General features: G+C 36.4%; 1 protein-coding gene across 2 annotated transcripts in view; it reads left to right on the top strand.

Moving 5' to 3' along the window:
* The window catches only part of A1cf (APOBEC1 complementation factor), a 64,460-nt gene that overhangs the window by 34,788 nt on the left and 7,864 nt on the right, over positions 1-21,808 (top strand). The window contains exons 4-10 of one of the 2 annotated variants that reach the window (XM_013017237.1): positions 1,111-1,241; positions 4,699-4,937; positions 6,713-6,877; positions 11,443-11,540; positions 16,582-16,855; positions 18,658-18,839; positions 21,092-21,228. In XM_013017237.1, coding sequence (XP_012872691.1) covers positions 1,111-1,241; positions 4,699-4,937; positions 6,713-6,877; positions 11,443-11,540; positions 16,582-16,855; positions 18,658-18,839; positions 21,092-21,228 — 1,226 coding nt within the window. Of the gene's footprint in view, positions 1-1,110; positions 1,242-4,698; positions 4,938-6,712; positions 6,878-11,442; positions 11,541-16,581; positions 16,856-18,633; positions 18,840-21,091; positions 21,229-21,808 lie in introns of both variants that reach the window. The other variant, XM_013017236.1, reaches the window with a different exon arrangement.

Genomic DNA, 21,808 nt, shown 5'->3' with positions numbered 1-21,808 from the left:
CCCTAAATGCCAAAATCAATTGTATGTGCACATGTTTATGTGTTTGCATTCTATAGATTAGCTTTGGATTCAGAATCATACTAATTTTGTACATGTAATTCCATTTGTCATATATACAAACTTGAAGGACCTAATCCTATAAGAATTTTATTTTTCTTAACCTGAAAAATGAGCCTAATGAGATGCCTAAATCACAGATGACACATGCTCTAACTCTCAATAAGCACTGAGGAAACAAATGTCCAACACTGAATCTTTTTGGGTAGAGTAAGATAAGACTGAGCAGCGAGAAAAGCCAACACAGAGCTACTTTCCTTCCCCACATGCCTATTGACTCTATCAGGGTCTTACAGCAGCCCGAGTCTGGATTATTAAGAACAGTGAAGTATGGGAGGGAGTCAAATATAAGCAAGTAGAGGACAAAACCCAGTTAGATAGAGTGCATACTCTTTTTCTAGGGTGGTCCTAACGCTGTGTCAATGATACTGAGCTGCATTTACCTTCAATCTATACTGAGAAAATAACAACACAGCCTTTTATTCTGATATCCTGACAGGGTAAAAGCAGTTCATTTACCAAGGTCTTAAATGAGGGTTTCTGCATTTTGTTTTAAACACTGATATTTTAAACATCAGTGATAAAGGATGATCAAGTAAAGGTCAAATCATGGAGACTTTGAAAGCCAATTTAGAAGACATGGACAAATCTAGTAAGAAATTGTACATCTGATGATAAATGTGTTTTCTGGTCTCTAAGACATTGCACAAATCCCCAGATAATTGCAGGACAAAAGGTCATTTGCTCTGTCAAAAGCACATTCTGTTAACTTGTACTGAAATGCCACTTGCACGTAATATCTTTAAACTTGAGTTAAATATCTGACTCCCATGAGTCAGATAATTAATCTAAATCCAGCATAAAACTATGAAAACCATTCCCAATGGAATTCAAATGCCAAACACTAGCAGGAGGCAGAATTCAGAAACTATTATGTGTGTGTGTATATATATATATATATGTATATATATATATATATACATGCATGTATACACATGTCCATTTGTAAGTACAAACATAAATATACTAATTTAATGTTTCTGTTATTTACAGATTGGTAAAATTTATGAAATGAGAATGATGATGGATTTTAATGGCAACAATAGAGGATATGCATTTGTAACATTCTCAAATAAACAAGAAGCCAAGAATGCAATCAAGCAACTTAACAATTATGAAATTAGGTAAGATCTATGCAGCTCATAAATTAAACTGAAGTAGATAATTAATCTGTTTCTGTTTTTCTATCAAGTTATACAATAACTAATTTCCCATCTGTATTTTTCTCCCATTTAATAAAGGCATACAGTAATTCACACATTTTCTTTATAATTCTACAAATCACTTCTTTTGGCACAGGAATAACAATTGGGTATGGCTATGTGATCTCAAGGTTGAATTTCAGAACAGAGTTGAAGAAAACACAAAGGACAGTCCCCTCCCCCTCACACCTCCATGGACTCAAAAGAGTTGTATGTGGTATGTGGGAAATTAAAGTAGAATCAGGAGACCTAAGTTCTAGCTGAGGTTCTTTTGGACAAAAATCCTTTGGCTTTTTTGAACATCACTTTTATTATTATCATAACCTGATCACACAAGATCTTCTGAGCACCTACCCTATAAAATAATAAACATCAATGTGCTTTGGAAAGTACTACAAAAAGCTATATTGAGTAGAGTATAATATTCTATGTATATGATTTCAAAGTTGGAAGATTTCTCTATTCTTTAGTCTTTCATAAAATCTGGACATACTAACAGAGCTATTCTAAACATGGCTTTTGAGTTGAAACAGATATAGAACTGAAATTGACTCTGTTGAAAATAACCAGTTTCTTCTATCTACTTAACACCTTGCCACCCAGTAGGAACTGTCAATACTTTGAAAATAAAGAAGGTGTAGAAAATAAAATCAATCTATTGTGATCCATGGTCATTAACAGTATCCACTGTTAATTGCATTGTCTTATCAGTAAAACAGAGATAAAATAGACCTAACTCATGGGTTGTTATTAAAAAATTAAAAAAATGAACTAATACACATCTCTGCACCTGACAAATGTCAGGTCCTTTATAAAATTTAACCACTGATCTTATGGCAGAGAAGGGAAAAGAAGGGGAAATATGACAAAAATGGAAAGAGAGCATTAGTGTTCAGGACTACAGGCAAAGCTCTGGTTGTATGACAGAGCAAGGTGAAAGTACAAATTAGGAAGTGAGATCAATGGAATATGAAATAGTCAAATAGAGACCTCAGAGGCAATCTCATAGATTTTTATGTTATCTAGGGTCAATCCTGCCAGAGAGAAAAACCTTTCTTGCAGAGAAGGTAATAACCTTCAATTTGCTCTCAGCTACCATTTCTCAGGGGATGGATGAGACTTCAATCCAGAAAAGGCTCATGATTATCACATCATCTTCCTCCTCATCAAATATTCACTGAACATCATCTAAATGCCTGGCTTCTAGACACATTAAAGTCATGCCCTCAACTTTGGAGAGATGGCTTTTTATCTCCATGTAATTCTGGGAAAGAATCCTAACAAACCACATGCATTTAAAAATAGGAAATAGACATTTTATCCTCCCCTTTCCAGTAACCTATACTAGACCAGTCTTTTAGCTATCAGAATTATGAGTTTTAAGTAAATATATTATGAGAGGATTTTAGTCTTTTTTAGGTAATTTTTTTTCTTTTGTGTGAGTGTATGAATGTGTGAGTGTGTGTTAGTGTGTGTGTGTGCACATATGTGTGTGTTGGTGTGTATGTGTGTATATACCAGTCCAGGAGCTTGAACTCAGGGCCAGTTTCTTTGTGTTTGTTTTGTTGGACTGTGAGTTCGTTTATCCAAGTTTGAAGGCAAATTTCTAAAAACCAAGCAACTGGAAGATAGCTTTATCACCTATTACCTCTCCCAAAAAACATATTCTATCGGCAATGTCACCAGACTGAGGTAGACTTGTCATAGACTGGATACAAGGCTCTTGGTTCTCCAGGAAAACATAGGAGATGAGACAAGTAAGACAGTGGCCCAACCTGGTCAGAATGCCTGGCATACAATAAAGAACTATAGTTCCCAAAACAGCAGACCAGTCTCCCACTCACCTGGCTAAAAGCTTTTATTCCTGACAAATGGGTTGTCTCTGTTAAGGATACCTTACCTGTTTTTAATAACACCATGTTATTACAAAAACCTATATGGCCTAATACATGTCATGTGGAAAATATCAAAAAGCACTAAGTAATAAAAGTTGAAACCATTCTTCCATCACCCCAGTGCCTAAAGATAACCACTAAGTTAGCATTTTATTGTTTTTCCATATTTTCTCTCTGTTTTAATACTCTTTAAAAAAAAAAACATGAGCAGCATATTGTGAACTGTCATTTTAGCCAATAGATATTACTATTTTTAAGGCCAGCAAAGCATTCTGTGGCAGGAAATCCTATCCTTTGCTTAGCTGGTATTCTTAGCCAGGTGCAAAACTATCCATCCTAAGAGATATTTAGAAAGTGAAGGGTAAGTTTTGATGAATTGATTGGATAATTACTGGCATTCAATTGGCAAGAAATAAAGATGATACATATACTACATTATCCAGTGAGGGAATATCCAGTCATAAGGCTAAAGCTTCTCATTAGAGATGCATCAGAGCAGTTCCTGATTATGAAGTACTGCTCAAGTCCAATTTGGCGAGCTATTTTAAACAACACATTATTACCGATATACATAAAGACTGATGCTCACCCCTTCTTACTTAGGACACATTCCCAGTAGGAGTATTCTCAGTCCCACATCATACACATTTAAGATTTCTGACACTTTTTGCCAAGTCCACATAGGAGTAGTTTAATCCATTCTCTGCCAAGGAAGGTAGCCCTTACCTTGGGTACTAATCAGCCACTTCTGCTCACTGAAAGAAACAGGGACAGACCAAAGAGGCCAGTCTCTCCCTTAGAATGTGTAAATTCTTTTTTTTATTTTAATTTTATTTTATTTTGTGAACAAACTGTACAGACGGGTTACAATTACAAGGGCAGGATAATGCGTACATTTCTTATCAAGCATTGCAGCCTCCTCCTTTGTTTACCCAGAATGTGTAAATTCTTAAGCGAGTCAATTCACTTTCTTGGAGCCTCAAGTGCTTTATGTGTAAGGTGGAGGCCCAGGCTATCTTACCCACTGCAATGCTCTTCTCTGTGGCTCAAAAGAGAAAGCATGTCTGTTCCAGGACAAAGGGTTGTGTGTATGAGCAATCGTGTCTGCACAGCCAGGGAGGGGACATGAGGAATCTAGGCTGGAGTGGCAGGCAGTGTTATGAGCCCATCAGGCAGTGGTGAAGATGTCCATATCTAGCCTAATCCATATCTATCCTGAAGAGTGCAGGTCCTTCTCGGCTGCATATCACATAGCTCCTTTAACAAATAGAGTTGATAATAACATAGCTAAGAAGCCAAACTCTTCCCAATTGCTTTTAACCCTTTCCCTCCCCACCCCATGAAGAACAATCACCCGAAAATTCTCCTCAATGTCACTTCTAGACCTTTTGGCCAAGATAGAGTAGGATTCTCACCACTTCGGGGTTTTGTTGTTGTTGTTGGCCTGCTCTTTATTTATTTATTTGGTTTTATTTTTGTGGCAGAAATGGGCGTCTGTTGGGGGTCTGTGCCAGTGTCGACAACTGCCGATTGTTTGTTGGGGGAATCCCCAAAACCAAAAAGAGAGAGGAAATCCTAGCAGAGATGAAAAAGGTCACCGAAGGTGTTGTGGACGTCATTGTCTACCCGAGCGCTGCAGATAAGACCAAAAATCGGGGCTTCGCTTTTGTGGAGTATGAGAGTCACAGGGCTGCTGCCATGGCCAGGAGAAAGCTGCTGCCAGGTGAGCTACCCCGGCCCACACACCAGACCTCGCCACTCCATCCCGCCTGCCACAGGAAACAAGTGCTGACTGGTCCTGTTCCCCCACATTTGTCTTCACTTCCGGTGACTTTTAAACTCTCTTCATCTTTCTTAATTATCTCATACTCGGGAGATTTCACAGACTTGGTTTAGAAACATCTCTTGCATGGGTGATTCACCTTCACTGGAGATGGTTATAGCCAAAAATAGTGGACCCAAAGTAAAGGACCTTCTAAAAATTAAGTGCACCAGTTATGGTATGTGTGCATATAAAATGTGATCAGGCTTGTTAGAAAAAGGATATAGTATCTATTACAATGTGGACATAATTAACCTGCCTGTGAGACATGACTCCAGTGAAAATTAAGTGAACCAAGTTATTATGGCTCCTTAATGTCTAATAATTTCCTATTCAAAAGAATTAAAAGTTCTTCAAAAAAAGAAAAAAAAATGAGAGAAGGGGTGGGTTAGGAGTGATGGGTGACAATGTTATCAGACACTTTGTATTCATACTGTTTAGTAGAATAGGAACTTCTTTGTACAATCACTTAAAGATAATTTTAAAAAATTAAGTTCTTCAAAAAAGTGTACTTTAGTTGAATTCTCCCACCACAGGTAGTCAACAGGTATCATTTCCTGTGTTTAAGATTTCAGCAAGATACTGGGGGAAAAAATGTTTCAAGATACCCAGATCATTTGAGAATATTCGGAAAAACTATACGAAGTTACATGTTCACATGAATTCTTATTAAAATAAGAGAAATTCAAGAATAAAAAATTATCAAGACATAATGGTCCATGCCTAGAACTTGGGGCTGAAGCTGGACAAATGGAAGCTTCATGTCAGCCTGGGCCACCATAATCTTATAAAAGAAAAAGACAGACAGGTACTGCACTGTAATCCTAGCTACTCAAAAGGCCGAAATTTGAGGATCGCAATCCAAAGCCACTCCAGGCAGGAAAGACCATGAGACTCTTATCTCCAATTAACCACCAGAAAACTGGAAGTAGCACTGTGCTTCAAGTTGTAGAATGCTAGCCTTGAGCTGAAGATCTGAGGGACAGCGCCCAGGTCCAGAGTTCAAGCCCCACAACCAACCAAAAAAAGAAAGAAAAAGACACACACATACACACACATACACACACACACACACACACACACACACTGGGGGGCAGGAAGGGAGAAAAATGAAGAATGATAATGATAGATTAAACACTTGGTCATTTTGGAATAAACTTTTTTCATGAAAGATATGGAAAAGTCATGTAAAACAAAATGGCAACAAAAACTAGAGATGCCTAAGATGCAATAACTCTTGCCCTGGTACTATTTTCTGTAGATCTCCTTGGTTACTTTCTGGCTTATATGACATCAATTCTTAGAGCAGCGGGCACATGTCCTAGCCCCTTTTAATGTTTTGTGAACTCAGACTCTGTTTCACCTTAACCAACCACATTTACCCTAAAAGCCATCCTAAGAGTCAAATATGCTCGCTTCTGGTTCATTTCTGTTCCATTTCAAACCACATCCTACTTCCTTTCATTCTCAATCATTATAATAAGCCACTAGTCACACAGAACTACCTACTAGCCAACCCATATTTATTTGTATGTCTTAAAATCAATAACAACCTTTTTAATGGTCTTATTCGTTCAAGATCTTAAAGGTTGGTTCAATTTAAAAGTCCATTAATACTAAGATGAGGATGTCCTTATTTCTAAATAATTTATTATTCTTGTGATCACTGTCAACAGGAAGAATTCAGTTATGGGGACATCCTATTGCAGTAGACTGGGCTGAACCAGAAGTGGAAGTCGATGAGGATACAATGTCTTCAGTGAAAATCCTGTATGTAAGAAATCTTATGCTGTCTACCTCTGAAGAAATGATTGAAAAGGAATTCAACAATATTAAACCAGGTAGAACTCTCATATAAGGTCTTTTTGTTCAAAATGTACTTTCAAAGCACTTATGTATGACTCAGATAATTTTTGTATACCTGTCAAAAGAATAGCTTCTATGTCTCCCCTTCTCATAACAAAATGCAGACTACTTCAACTATTTTAAATATTTGTACAGCATTAAATGCTACTATAATTTTACATTTAATTGTGAGGATATTCAATGAATACATATTCTTTACTAAACTATGAATTCCCTGAATTCTCTTTCCTCTTATAATCTCCTCAGTCCTATACTTCTGAAGGCCCAGGTAGATAAATAATCAATACATATTTATTACATCAGTGGATGCTTGGCTATTTCTATGGTTCTAACACAGGATGAGGGTCAGAGCTCAAGCAGTAGAGTGTCTGTCCAAACCCCATTATCACTATACACCTAACGCAGGGTTCCTGAATCTCAGCCCTAATGCCATTTTGGGATAGACCATTCTTAGTGATAGTGATCTGTGCAGTATATTTTAGTACACATTAATCAGTAACATCCAACTTCCCTTCCCAGTAAATACCAGTAATAATCTCCAAGATGTAATGACCAAAACTACCTCCAGACTTTTCCAAAATTTTCCCCAAAAGTGAGAACCATGCTAAGGAATATATATGTGGCTTTTAGGTACATAAGTAAGGACGTAAAAAGCCTAAGGAACTTATCTGGATGAAGAAAAAAAGAAAGGAATAGGCGGAAGATGAAAGGGGATAATTAATTGTTATCCATCATGTCAATACTTTTTAGTTTTAATTCCAAGTCATAAAACTGTCTCTGTTCCCTTCTTATCAAGATACAATGTATCTGACCTTTTCTGCTTGTATATGTCTGAGACAAGCAGAAAAGGTCAGATATGTTGATGTTAGGTGAAATGAACCTCAAGATAAGTATTCAAATGTTTTTTTACTTTCATACAATTATTTCTAATATATTTATAAGATGATTTCTTTGTTGCTTTGTATGTCCCTCCCCCACGATATAACCCCTGCTTTCTCTGTATTTGATGTTGGTATAATTTGTGGAGGGGAAGGGAAAAAACAAATCATTTAAATAGGGATACAGGTGGACCCATTGCAACAATGAGATGTACAAGTCGTTATGTGGAAAAATGAACTTTACAACTTTGGCTGGGGAGGGGGGGTATTCGTGGGGGGAGTGGGTTATGGGAAGGGACATGAAGGGGAAACAAAGGAGGAGGGAACAATGCTTGATAAGAAATACACTCATTATCTTGCGCATGTAATTGTAACTTCTCTGTAACGTATTTTCATAATAAAAAAATGTAAAAAAAAAAAGACACAACACTGAGAGAAGTAATCAGTTTAGGAAACACTGTCCAAATCAGAATTTTTGAAAACCAACTTACAACATAAACTTTAGAAACTGTTAGTGACGAGTACTGATAAAATGGTCTCTGGTTAAATAAGCTCATAAATACCAGACTTTGCAAAATTAAGTGGACTTTTTAAATTGTGGGACTTGGAGTTTTTAATTTAATATGCTTGCAAAGTCTCTAGGAAGAGATATAAGTTGTCTCACTTCCCAAACTTTTGGGAAATGGATCGTCTTTTATGCCAGAGCAGCTGGTGGGACTTACGTGTCATAGAATACATCCCGACAACCTAAGTTTACCATAGCGATAATATCTTTTCAAAACTAAGAATTTTTCAGGCTCCTAACAGACTAGCTAGGCTATAGATATATACCAGTCACAGTGCTACCATGTTAAATCACTGAGAATATTCACCTCACACACTCATACATATTGTCTGTTCCAACTCTGGGTTAATAAGCTGGTCTTTAGTCAACTCATAAGGGTGTCATTTTTCTTTTTATAAAGATCCACCTAACACCTATAAGACTTTGCCTTCCCTGACATTTTAGTGCAATACACTAGCTCCAACATATCAACAGTGCCATACCGAAAGCTCATCAGGGCTAATACAGAGTCTGCAAATGATTCATGGCATCACTGTGTGTCTGGCATTTCAATGAGCAGTTTCACAGTGTGTGCTGGAAAGAGTGCCAGCTTTTATGACACAAGCTCATACTCTCTAGTTTCAATGTTTTATGGAGCTAAATTTTAACATATTCAGTTTGCCAAAAGCAGGTATACCTGAACACTATAATTCAATAATGAAGGATGGTTTTCAATATCTGAAATCAGCATTTCAGAATGCCTAAATTCATAACCATCTAAAACACCAGTAATGCATGTGAATGATGGAAGTTGGGGTGAATTGAATGCAAAAACCTCGCCCCTTTCAAGTTCTAAATGGCCTGTGTCCAGCACAGTAAACAGGAACTGAGTGAAGGGGGTAGATGTCACTGAAGCAAACCTCCATTCTCAGGAAGCTAAGATATAAGATACAAGCAGAGCCACATTGAGAATGGAATTGAAATACATCCTAATTGACCTCTTACTGCTCAATTACCAAGATGAGCCAAGGAGTTAAGCCACAATCACCACCCCACCTATCATCAAAGAAAATAAAGACCTCACTGGAAATTCCGTTAATTATATGTCCCAATCTTTATGGTCTCAAATACCTTTACTTATTTTCTCAGTTTAACCAGATAATTTTACTCTCTAGAATATGAAGTCAAGGGCTGAATGCTAATGGAGAATAAAAAGAACAATCCCAGTCTTTTAAAATTACGCTTAGAGTATAGGTCAACTGTACTTCAAAGAAGGTAATTCATAGTCATTGAACCATGTAGTAGACTAGACACTCTAATTACCTTTGCAACCTTGAATCTAAAAGGAGAACTGAACATTGATAGAGAATGGATTCTCTCTCAATATTATTTTCCCTAGCATAATTGTCTTATCCCAAGCTTTCTCTAGAAACTAGGAGGAAGAGAAGAGAATCTGGCCGTTCAAGAGACACTCATGTTAGTGTAGCCTCACAGAAGATCATTAACAGGCTTGACTGATGGTTAAGCTTTCACTTATTTCTAGTTTTTATTTTTATTTATTTATTTTATTCTACTGAGGTTAAACTCAGATCCTTGCACTTGCTAAGCAAGCATTCTACCACGTGGGCACTGAAAATTACTTTTTGTATGAGTTATTTTTCAGCTAGACTCCCATCTTTCTTGTCCAGGAAGGCCTGGATTGTGATTCTCTTACTTTATACCTCCGGGAAGAGCTGAAATGACAGGTACATGCTACCATGCTCAGCTTTTTAAAAAAATTAATTTCATAATGTTCAGAGGGGTTACAGTTACATAAGTAAGGAAATAAGTATATTTCCTGTTGAACATTGTTACTGTCTCCCTTGTTTTTCTCCTACTTTCCTCCCCCCCCCAACTCCAACCCCACAATTTGTAAAGTTCATTTCCAACATAGTGTCTTGTGAGAATTGCTGACAAAGGATGAACCAATGCATCAACTCTTTTAAAAATTGAGATGAGACCAAAAACTTTTGACCTAGACTGGCTTTGAGGCACAGTCCTTGTGATGTCTGCATCCCAAATAGCTAGGATAACAAGCATGAATCACTATACACAGTCAGAAAAGATCTATTTTTTTAATTGAATAAACAAAAATATCTGTAGAAGACACCATCTTGGTACAATCCTATTTGTTTAATTGTTTGTTTTACCATCAATATGGTACAATGCGTCCTTTATATAAAAATAGGCTGGGGAGCTTTTTTACACAATAATATAGATAAACTTGTAAAATATTTGAAAAATACCAATTAAAATGTAATGCCCCCCTTCATTCTCCCCACTTTTCCTCTCATAAATCCCTTCCTCATTAAAAGTTTGGTTTCTGTCTGTCTAGTTCAGTCCATTTTGAGTAGATCTGTATTTGTGCATACATAAGAAGGGTGAAGATTTCTAAAACTTAACTTCTACCCTCTTATTATTTTATAACTTTTTAAAAGAAACAAAAGTGTTCTTCCAAGTAAGTACACAATAGGTCTATTCTGCTCTCTTAAAAATTCCTTGATATCAATAGAAATATGCCAGATTTAATTATTCCTGTAAAATCAGCCATTAGGTTGTTATACCACTTCATTGGTGATATAATTGACATATATATGCACAATGCTTATATATGTGTGTAAATAATTTTGTATTAAAATTTTCCCCAACGTAGAATTAATAAAGATCTCCATTTTTTCCAATCTTTAGATATGATAGTATGGGAAGAAATGGTCTTAGATCTCAAATGTTCTGTTAGAAGCAACTTTATGTCTCTTAATTTAAAGAGTATTAAATAATGATATAGGATATCTGATTCTAGATCCTAGCTCATGAACTACAAATATCCCTTTTAGTGTGACAAATACAGCCTTCTAATATCTACATCAGAATAAATTAATTAAACAAAATTGAACTAAATCCATAACTAATTAGGATCAATCAGACTGTAACCATTATTTGAACATTAGTAACAATCTTCTGTTAAATATGTAATAAGTTAAACCTTGATGGTAGGATACTTACACTCTTGGAAGCGAACTACATCTTTTTCAGGGACATTTCAGTTTTCCTAACAGGGCTGCTTACACTCTGTTTACAGGTTCTGTGGAAAGAGTAAAGAAAATCCGTGATTATGCTTTCGTACACTTCAGTAACAGAGAAGATGCCGTTGAAGCTATGAAAGCTTTAAATGGAAAGGTAACATGTGAGAAAGGGAAAAAATTACAGATTCTATCCAATTTTTCTGTGGAACTTCTACTCAAAAGAAAAGTCCCAAGCCGGGTGCTGGTGGCTCATGCCTGTAATCCTAGCAACTCAGGAGGATGAGATCTGAGGATCACAATTCAAAGCCAGCCCGGGCAGGAAAGTCCATGAGACGCTTATTTCTAATTAACCACCAGAAAACCAGAAGTGGCACTGTGGCTCAAGTGGTAGAGTGCTTGCCTTGAGCTGAATCGCTGAGGGACAGCACCCAGGCCCAGAGTTCAAACCCCACGACTGACCAAAAAGAGAGAGAGAGAGAGAGAAAGAGAGAGAGACAAATCCTATGCCTTTATCTCACCTGTCCCCTATCTGTGATGGCTGCTGCAATCATTTAAAGATACACAATAGAGAAATTATGGGAAACACCTCCAACTTCTTTCTGATATGGAAAAGTTACTGGTCATCAATTTTTTTAAAGAAAGGATGGGACATGATTTTTTCACCCCAAATCCCAATATTCTTTCATACCTACACTTGGTAATATGGTATTTTAAAGGCTAATGATCACAGAAGATATCATTCTGAACTCAGAATTGGATCTTCCACCTTTGCATGGCTTAGAATTTCTTTCCTTTTCAAGAATACAGTTGGGGGAAAACAAGCTTCTAAATCCTTCCAGTTTGTCTTGGGAATCAACATAATAAGTACATCTATCCAACAAACACCAAAAACCTTCTGCAGATCATTTATCTGCTAATAAGTTCTGAGATGCTAAAAGAATCAAACCAAAGATTCTTGTCAAAGAGCTGAAATTATTGTAGAACAATAAGGTAAGAACTCAAATATGTATGCAAAGTCAAGTAAGCATCAATAAGACATTAAAAATTAATGAAAGTTCAAAGGAAGAAGCTGGTCATCAAGCAGCAAAAAATTGTCATGAATATTAGAAGACAAGGCATGTTAAGACATTGGTCACTTCAAAGAAAAAATATTAATAAGAGAGTCAATCTCAGAAGCAGATAACTTGGGAAGAGCAAGACAAAATTGAAGAATAGTCAACTGAATGGCAAGGCCTGTTTTACTCATTTATGCTTGCCTGGGTCAGGGTCCCAACAGAAAACAAATGTCAAAAGAATCAGTTACAAGTGTTAAATGGGGAGAAGTGGGATCAAAAGAGGTCTGCAGAACCTGGGGTTTACAGTATTCTGAGTTAAAGGAACAAGGGGAAAAAGAATAACAGTAGTAGAAATCCTGAAAGAGGGCAGAATGGGGAAGAGGAGGTCTCTTGGAAAAGAATGGTGACATACAGTCATACCACCTTAAATGTGCCTGATCTTGTCTATGAAGGGATATGGCCAGCCTAAGGTGAACTCTTAAGAAAGGGAGCCAAGAGAATAAGTATCCCCAGACTCACAGAAGTCTTACCAGCCTCCTCCTAGGGTTCTACATTACCCAAATCCAACATTAATATTGAAGGTCCTGGAGTCCTAAAGAAGAGCCTACTTATAACAATCAATTAGAACAAAGGAGAGGCAAGATCTTTCAGACACAGTGGAGCGTGGACCATAGGTGCTCCTTCAGGGTCTTCAAAATATTTAATTCCTGGAAGGGTGGGGGTATTGACTCTGAAATGCAAACAGAAAACTGCAAAGCAAAAACAAATTTATATTTAAATATGTGCTGATGAAACAAAGCACTGTTTCTTCTTCATTCATTACTATACTTAGTATCATAAAAGTGTTATTGCAAATTAGCTTTTTCTCTATTTGGAAACATTCCTGAGTATCTATGATGATTGCTGAGAAGACACAGCAATTATAAATTAAAGGCTGAATAATTATGTTAGACTTATTAACAGTAGAAAAGCATTCATATCATTTTGCAGCTAGATATTTTTGGAGCAATGTTTGCATATACTATGTAGTTAAATATATTTAATATTACTTACAAATATATATTGAATGTTTTATTCAAGTATAACATGGTATGGGAAAATAAAATGTTTCCCAAGGACCTATCAAGCCATCTTAGCGTGCCTTGAGATATTTATATGTAATTTATCAGACAAGGAAAGATTGAAGTGTTTTGGTAAGGTAAGGAAATAATTGTATTTACAATTTCTAGAAATGAACATAGTTTTATTGAGTGGGAGAGGTAGTAAAGCTATTATGGTTACCAGAATGGTAAAAAAAGAAGAGCTTGCATATAGTAGTAATGGAATGTAGATGAGAACTTTACACAGAACTGTGGGAGAATGAAATCAAAAGGACCCAGGAACTGATTGGAGATGGAATTGAGGAAGAGAGGTCATTGTAAGTTCTTCCATGTAGAAGGATGTTACAGAAGTCAGAATCATATTTGGAGAGGTATATGAATTGAGTTTTACACCTGATTATTCAGTAATTCTACAAGTATTTGTGAATGTCTAGGATGGGAAATAAATCTTGCTGGGTTAATAAGCTCTATAAATTAACAAGATAGTGTCATAGCTCTTGAAATTCTAAACTAAATAACAAAATATAATCGTGGTATTAAATGCTATTGGAGAGGGCAGAGGAAAACAGAGCATAACTTATTACAATAATAAGTCTGGTTTTACAATAAAGAAACACTTCATTCAAAACATATCCTCATCAACAGAGACCTATTTGAGGTGCTCATTTTCCTCAAAAACAAGGGTAAAGATATATAATCTATTATAGCTAAGGTCACTCCTTCCTTCAATGTTCTAAGTCCCTTTCTTCTCATTTTGTCAGTATCTATAGAGGAGAATTGAGTATAAACTGGATTCTGTCTATTTCTTAGTGTGACTCTATTTGCCATGTATGACACTGTTTCTTGATAAAAAGTAAAGTAGACTGGGCATCAGTGGCTCATAACTATAATCCTAGCTATTCAGAAGGCTCAGATCTGAGGACTATAGTTTGAGGCAGCCCAAGCAGGAAAGTCCATGAGTCTCTAATTGCCAATAAACTACTCAAAAATAAAGACAGAAGTGGAGCTGTGGTTCAAATAGTAGAGCACTAGCCTTGAGCAAAAGAAGTTCAGGGACAGCACCCAGGCCCTGAGTTCAAGCCCCAGGACCATTGTGGGTACACACGCACTCGCACGCACGCGCTCACACACACAGATTAAGGTGGTTGCATGAAACTAGGAACAAATTGTCACAGAAGCTATCTGGAATCGTAAGTATGACTATAAACACGGCTTTGTCCAGTATCCTTCAATAATCCAAAAACCACTGAAGTACTCATGATGGTGATAGCTGTTGTTGTGAAGGAGATTTTTTTAGAAGAACACGTTACATTATTTTCTGTATATAAAAGTAAGTGGCCATCTTATTCTTATTTATAGTCAGGGGAAGCCACATATTCTATCAACACTTTTTTTCTAGTATCAGGGCTTGAAATCAGGCCCTTGTATTCTTTTTTTTAAATCTCTTTTTAATTGTGAAAATACTGTACAGAGGGGTTATATGAGCAAGGTAATGAGTACATTTCTTATCAACCATTGTTTCCTCCTCCTTTGTTTCCCCTTACTATCCCTTCCCATCTTCCCCCCTGCCACTCCCCCAGCGCCAAAGTTGTAATGTTCGTTTTTCAACATAATGTCTTGTACATCTCATTGTTGCAATGGGTCCACCTGTATCCCTACTTAAACAATTTGTTTTTTCCCTTCCCCTCCACAAATTATACCAACATCAAATACAGTGAAAACAGGGGTTATACTGTGGGGGAGGGACATACAAGCAACAAAGAAATATCTTATAAATATGTTAGAAACAATAGCAAGAAAGAAAAAAATATTAGAGTCTTTATCTTGGGTTCGTTTCGCCTAACATCAACTTATCTGACCTTTTCTGCTTGTCTCAGACCTCTACTAGATATTGCAAATAAGGGAAACCCTGGGACCTAAGTTTCTTTCAGGTCCTTGGATTCTTGCTTGGATTCTTGCTTGGTTTTCTTGTTCACAACTAGTGCTCTACCACTAGAGCCATGCCTCTAGACAAGCATTTGGAAACGGTCAATTGGAAAGAGTCTCATCAGTTTTCTGCCTGGGTTGGCAAGTCTCAGCCTCTGAGTAGCTAGGATTGAATGTGCAAACCATCAGTACTTGGCAATATTGTCTTATTCATGAGATAATACGTCAATTTTTCAAGAATTTGTGAACCATTTTTGTTTCTTGTGTAGGCAGACAGAGTAAAGGAGTTCATTGCCCATAAAGATAGATCCCACAGCTGTTATCTTTGATTGCACCCAGAGCCGAAATTTCACAAACTTTGGTCAGAGAAATCTACTCTAATAATCCTTAAGGATATATCTTAAATTAGTGATTGAAATGAGACTCCTCAATTCAGCTCCCACTCTATTCCACTTAGTTCCTGACTGCTCAGCAGATTAAAAGTTTGCTTCAGAAATACCTACAGAAAACAATGTAATAGCTTCATAAATTTCTTCCATGAGTAAAGCCCTACCTAGGCATCTCTTCTTTCTCAGTGACAATTTAACTACTGTGTAGCTGCTTTAATAAGCAGGACACTTAGCTGCATGTCAGCTGGAAAAACCTGATTGGACTATTAAGACATGATGTTAAACATTGAAAGATCTCTAGTATTGTTTTCCTTCATTTTCATTTTATTGCACTATGCAGTGGAATTTATATTCCACCCATAATGATACTACAATTTCTTGTCATTCTATAACTGCATAATTTTAAATACATGGAATAGAAAGCAGTACATAAGTTCCTATCTCAGTAATTAGACATAGATTATAAATTCATAACAAATATACTGGAGGTTAGTAATCAATATGTCATTGTCAAACCTGTGGGCATCTTGTGCAACTCACCAACACAACCACACAAAGAAAATTCAACCAATATACAAATATCAACCTAAGAAGAGATAAGAACTTAATGACTGAAGGTCAGTAAATATACAGCAAATAGTCTGACACAGACAGGTGACTAGGACTCAGCCCAATGGAAGTGTCTAAATGTACTCTTGTGTCTTTTCTCTTGCTTTCTATGACAGGTGCTGGATGGTTCCCCCATTGAAGTGACCCTAGCCAAACCAGTAGACAAGGACAGTTATGTTAGATATACCAGAGGCACTGGTGGAAGGGGCACCATGCTGCAAGGAGAATACACGTACTCTTTGGGTCATGTTTATGATCCTACCACAACCTACCTTGGAGCACCTGTCTTCTATGCCCCGCAGGCCTATGCAGCAATTCCCAGTCTTCATTTTCCAGCCAACAAAGGCCATCTCAACAATAGGACCATAATCCGAGCCCCTTCTGTCAGAGGTAACACTAGTCAGCTCTTCCCTAAGAATGATGCCAAGATCCCAAATGATTTATAGTGTGGTAGTTTTAGACACATTACATGGGTGTGTTGGGAGAAAAAGACTAGAAAATTATATACTGAAAATCAAATATATCGATAGCTCTCACTCCACAGGAAGCTCCTTTTCTCACTTTACAACTGGTTGTTGAAAAAAGTTGGTTAGAACATAAGCAAATGAGCCTATAATTTGATTTTTGCATAGACCCATAAGATTTGTACAAGCTAACACTGAGTTCTATGATCATTAGCTTCTTCCTAATTATTAGATGACTATCTTGCAGTAATACATTATTCTTGACACAACTTGAAAGGGAGAGTAATATGGGCTAATGGAAACCAACTATTTCAAATTGTAACAATATTTTAATGCACATAAACATTCAATAATGTCTCTGTAACAGCTGTATATAAAAATCACAAATGACCATCAACATAATCTAACATGAAACATTCTTATCTGACTTTCCCCAAAAATGTGTTCACTTTTTCTGCTCCTTCCCCTTCCTACAAAAATTTTCAGTATCCATGCAGTTTTCCAAGCCCAGTTACTTTAAGCAGTATAAAGATAAGGATCATATTTTTATTTCTAAAAACATAGTTTGTCTCTGCCTAATAGTGTCCTTCAGTGTGGTTGTTCTAGAATGTCCCTGATGTTATCAGGATCCTAATCCTATTTTCCAAATATAACAACAATCTGGACAATATCAACAAACAATGTATTTAAATCTACTGTTGAGTTTCACTTTGAAGCAGAAAGAGAGTCACATTCAGATGACTGTGGAAAGAATGATCTCACTGTGCTTTTTATTTTTCAGGAGAACTGAATTTACCCTCATAGAATTTCTATTCTTCAATAGCCTTGAAAATCCTATACTCAGAATACAATCATTCTTGCCAAATGTGCAAGAAATCATCACGATTTCCCTCACAACCACTTACATATATGATCATTTCTATTATTGAACCATTATTAACATATCTCTAAAATATGCCATTAACCAATCTATTTATTTAATATAAATTGTCAACCAGTTGTGATGTAGAAAAAGGAAAAAAAACTCTAAAAGAAATGATAATAATAATATGCATATAACAAGAAAAAATCAATTAAAATATTCATGGATAAAGGGTAATTGATTTAATTTTTATCTCTTTTTGCTACAAATAGGAAATCAAAATAGTTATATGGCAAAACACAAATCAAAAGGAATCTATGTATGAAACACAATGGAAATGTAAGCCTCACATTGACAATATAAAAGAGGGCGGTGAACCTTAAAACATGCTTTCTAAATGTTGGTAAGTCATGAGTGGTAGAATAATTGGAGAAGTTAAGACTTCATTTTTGATTTTCTGGTCAGTGGCAGTCTCTATGCAAGACTGATTCACACAAGTATTCCTATTATGCTGGGGTTTGTCAATAAGTGTATTCCCAACCTTTATTCATTTAAAGTAAAATATGAACCGAAGTTTAACTGGAGAGATATGTTGTCAAATTTCTCTCTCTGTCCTTATAAATAGGTTTGATGGTGTTGCTCTCTTCCCCAGATTGTTTCCTTAAAAGAAAGATGCACCTATGGTGAGCCTTACTTTCTGCTGAGTTTCATTACATTAGAATCCTAGACTTTTCTACTCAGGACAGTAATCAATGTGACATGGGCTAACTTTTCCATTACAGTAAGATTCAGGGTGATTTCCTGGTGGTTTGATTCAGTTTAATGCCTTCTTACATTCCTAGAAATTTACATGAATGTACCTGTAGGGGCTGCGGGAGTGAGAGGACTGGGCGGCCGTGGCTATTTGGCATACACAGGCCTGGGGCGTGGATACCAGGTCAAAGGAGACAAGAGAGAAGACAAACTCTATGACCTCTTACCTGGAATGGAGCTCACTCCAATGAATCCTGTCACTTTAAAACCCCCAGGAATTAAACTTGCTCCCCAAGTAAGTAATAGCTTTCCAAAGATAGGTGCTGTAAGTTGAGCCAATGACTATCCTTCATCTCTCAACCATTGACTTGATATTTACTTAGACTGCTGTTTGATCTTGTTTTGTTAATAGATAAAGTGGCTAATTAGCTCTGTGGGAATACTGATGGGGGGAGGGTGCCATTATGCCATTATAGGTCCTTTCCTTTTTTTTTAACCATTAAGTTTAAAACATTACTCTTTCACTGAAGTGCAAAGAACTATTAAGGACTGTCAGTATCTTAAGTGAAAATAAAATGAGGCATAGTCTAGCTCAGAATAAATGCCTATTGATCTAGGTTGGTTGGTAAATAGAGTACTAATGGCAGGAAACCCTACAGAGACCATTGAGGACATTTTCTCTTGGAAACACTGTACTTAGAGAAAGTTTCTCCATGCTATTGAGGTGATCTTTAACTGTGTGAGCCAGAAATCACATCAAATTAAATCTCCTACAATGCTCATAATTGGGCACTATAGTGTTTTTTAGATAGCTTTTATTTAATAGTCCTAATTTTCCACATTTCTGCACAAGGCTGTGAGTCATATTAGTGGAAAATTAAAAAGTTATAAAGGTTGTTCCAGTATGGAAACTGGGTATCAGGTTTGAAAATAAAACAAGATGGAATCCATGTTAACCCTTAGGATAGTCCCTGTTGGGGTGATGTCTCTGAGAAATCCACTTTGGCTGGATGGACAGAGTTGTTTGTGTGCTGTGCTAAAAGCTTCTTCCAAAGGTCCAAAGGCCTGAATTTTAAGGAAGTAACCATTATGCTTGCATAGACATAGTTGCCTAAAAATCGAGTTGAGTATGTATAAAATATGTATTATTCTTTTCTTTTACACATAAATTGATTTGTTTAAGGTTTCTGCTAATCTTATTCAAACAAACAGAAAAATAAAAAGACTGCCTATCATAGCAATATACAGAAATTGTTTGTCTTAAAGATATTTATTGGATTTCTGTTTATGTATCAAGTATTGTACTAGGTACTAGAGATGGAAAAGAGAATATGACAAAATTTTGTCACCAAAACTAAGATGACAGCATTTGCCTACCAAGTATGAGACCATATCAAACATGTACCACATACACACACATAGAATAATAATAACAATAACAACAACAATAATAAGGTGCCAATCCAGTAGCATAATCCAGTAGCATGTCAATTATAATGATATCAGGTCATAATTGTGATGGTGCTTGCTCAGAAAATATACAAGTAGTGTAAGGTCAAAACCCAAAATAAAGAGCTAATTAATTTATTTAATTAAAAGTACTAAGGCAAGCTGAGCTCCGGTGGTTCATATCTGTAATACTAGTTACTCAGGACACTGAGATCTTTAGAACTTTGGTTCAAAAATAAGTCCTAGCAGAAAATTCCATGAGACTCCAGAATAACCAGCTGAAAGACAGACTAGAAGCATGGCTCAAGTGGTAGAATACCAGCTGAGCAAATGTAAAGCCCTAAATTCAAACCCCACTAGCACCAAAAAGAAGAAGTAAACAGAAAAGAGCTGAGACTGCTAGAAATCTTTTAAGCAAAATTTAACTAATAATAATCATAAACTCCGTATATAATCCCGAGGGCTTCTAGCTTCTATAACATGAACAAAGTCTTCTGATTTGTACATTGAACTCAGAAATTGATCATTCTTGCTATTGATCCATAAGGAATCATCTCTTTTGCCTAATGAAATCTTAATTGGCTTTGAATTTTTATAAATATAGTTGAGCAATGAAGTACCAGGCCACTCTAACCAACCCAGATGGAGCCCTACAAGCTGTGTTGCGGAATTATGAATGTCCAACCAGAAAAGAGAGCAGTTGCTGTAACCATTGGCCTTCCTTTGGCCTTGGCTCACCTGAGCTAAACAGGACAGCAGCCTATCTCCCAGTAAAAGCTATTCTATAATTGCTTTGTAATTAAACACATACATCATGGGATTAAATCCTTGGTTAAAAAATTACAGATAATGGACTAAACTAAAACAGTATTAGATTAAATGGTATGAAAATAATGTTACGAACTAACAGCTATCACACTTTTGATGCAGTTCAAATTGAGTTTAACTTGAATTTTTATGAGTCATTAAACCATGTGGCATTTTATATCTTCTCATATTAGTTTCAAACCCTGAGATCTGAGCTTAGAAAGTGAAAACTAGAGAAATCATGCAAATGTGACATTTGAGGTTGAGATCATCTTTTTTTTATTCTTGTAGATATTAGAAGAAATTTGTCAGAAGAATAACTGGGGACAGCCAGTGTACCAGCTGCATTCTGCCCTTGGACAAGACCAGAGACAACTGTTCTTATACAAAGTCACCATTCCTGCCCTCGCAAGCCAGAATCCTGCAATGTGAGTAATCTCTCCAATTTCCTAGTCTAACAGTTTAGGACAAGATTTGCTTATTTTGCTTATAAATTTGCTTATAAATTTGATCATCATCTAGATAGTAATGCTCAAGTCATTAAATTCATTGCCATGTATAGTTGGGCGCTAGCTATGAGATTACCAACTAAAGTCCCCAAAGTTTATGAAGATGAGGAGGACTACATCGTATAATCAGCCAATGGTGAACAGCTAGTAATGTTAAAGGTAATAGGAACAAAAAAACATATAACCAGTTCTTTTATCTTTGTAGTATTTAGGTTGAAGCACATGAAGCTGCCATTTTTATACATGATACTGTGCTCCCATCATTAAGTTTTGGACCAAAGAATAAGGCCACTCTTCTGATAATAGACAACTGGAAGTGGCGCTGTGGCTCAAGTAGGAGAGCACTAGCCTTGAGCTAAAGAGCTCAGGGACAGCATCCAAGCCCAGAGTTCAAGCCCCACGACGAACCAGAAGAAAGAAAGAAAGAAAGAAAGAAAGAAAGAAAGAAAGAAAGAAAGAAAGAAAGAAAGAAAGAAAGAAAGAAAGAAAGAAAGAAAGA

This window comes from Dipodomys ordii, unplaced genomic scaffold (assembly GCF_000151885.1).
Source record: "Dipodomys ordii isolate 6190 unplaced genomic scaffold, Dord_2.0 Scaffold34, whole genome shotgun sequence".
Lineage (NCBI taxonomy): Eukaryota > Metazoa > Chordata > Mammalia > Rodentia > Heteromyidae > Dipodomys > Dipodomys ordii.
Note: the sequence above shows the minus strand (reverse complement) of the source record. Positions and strands in the feature narration are given on the sequence as shown.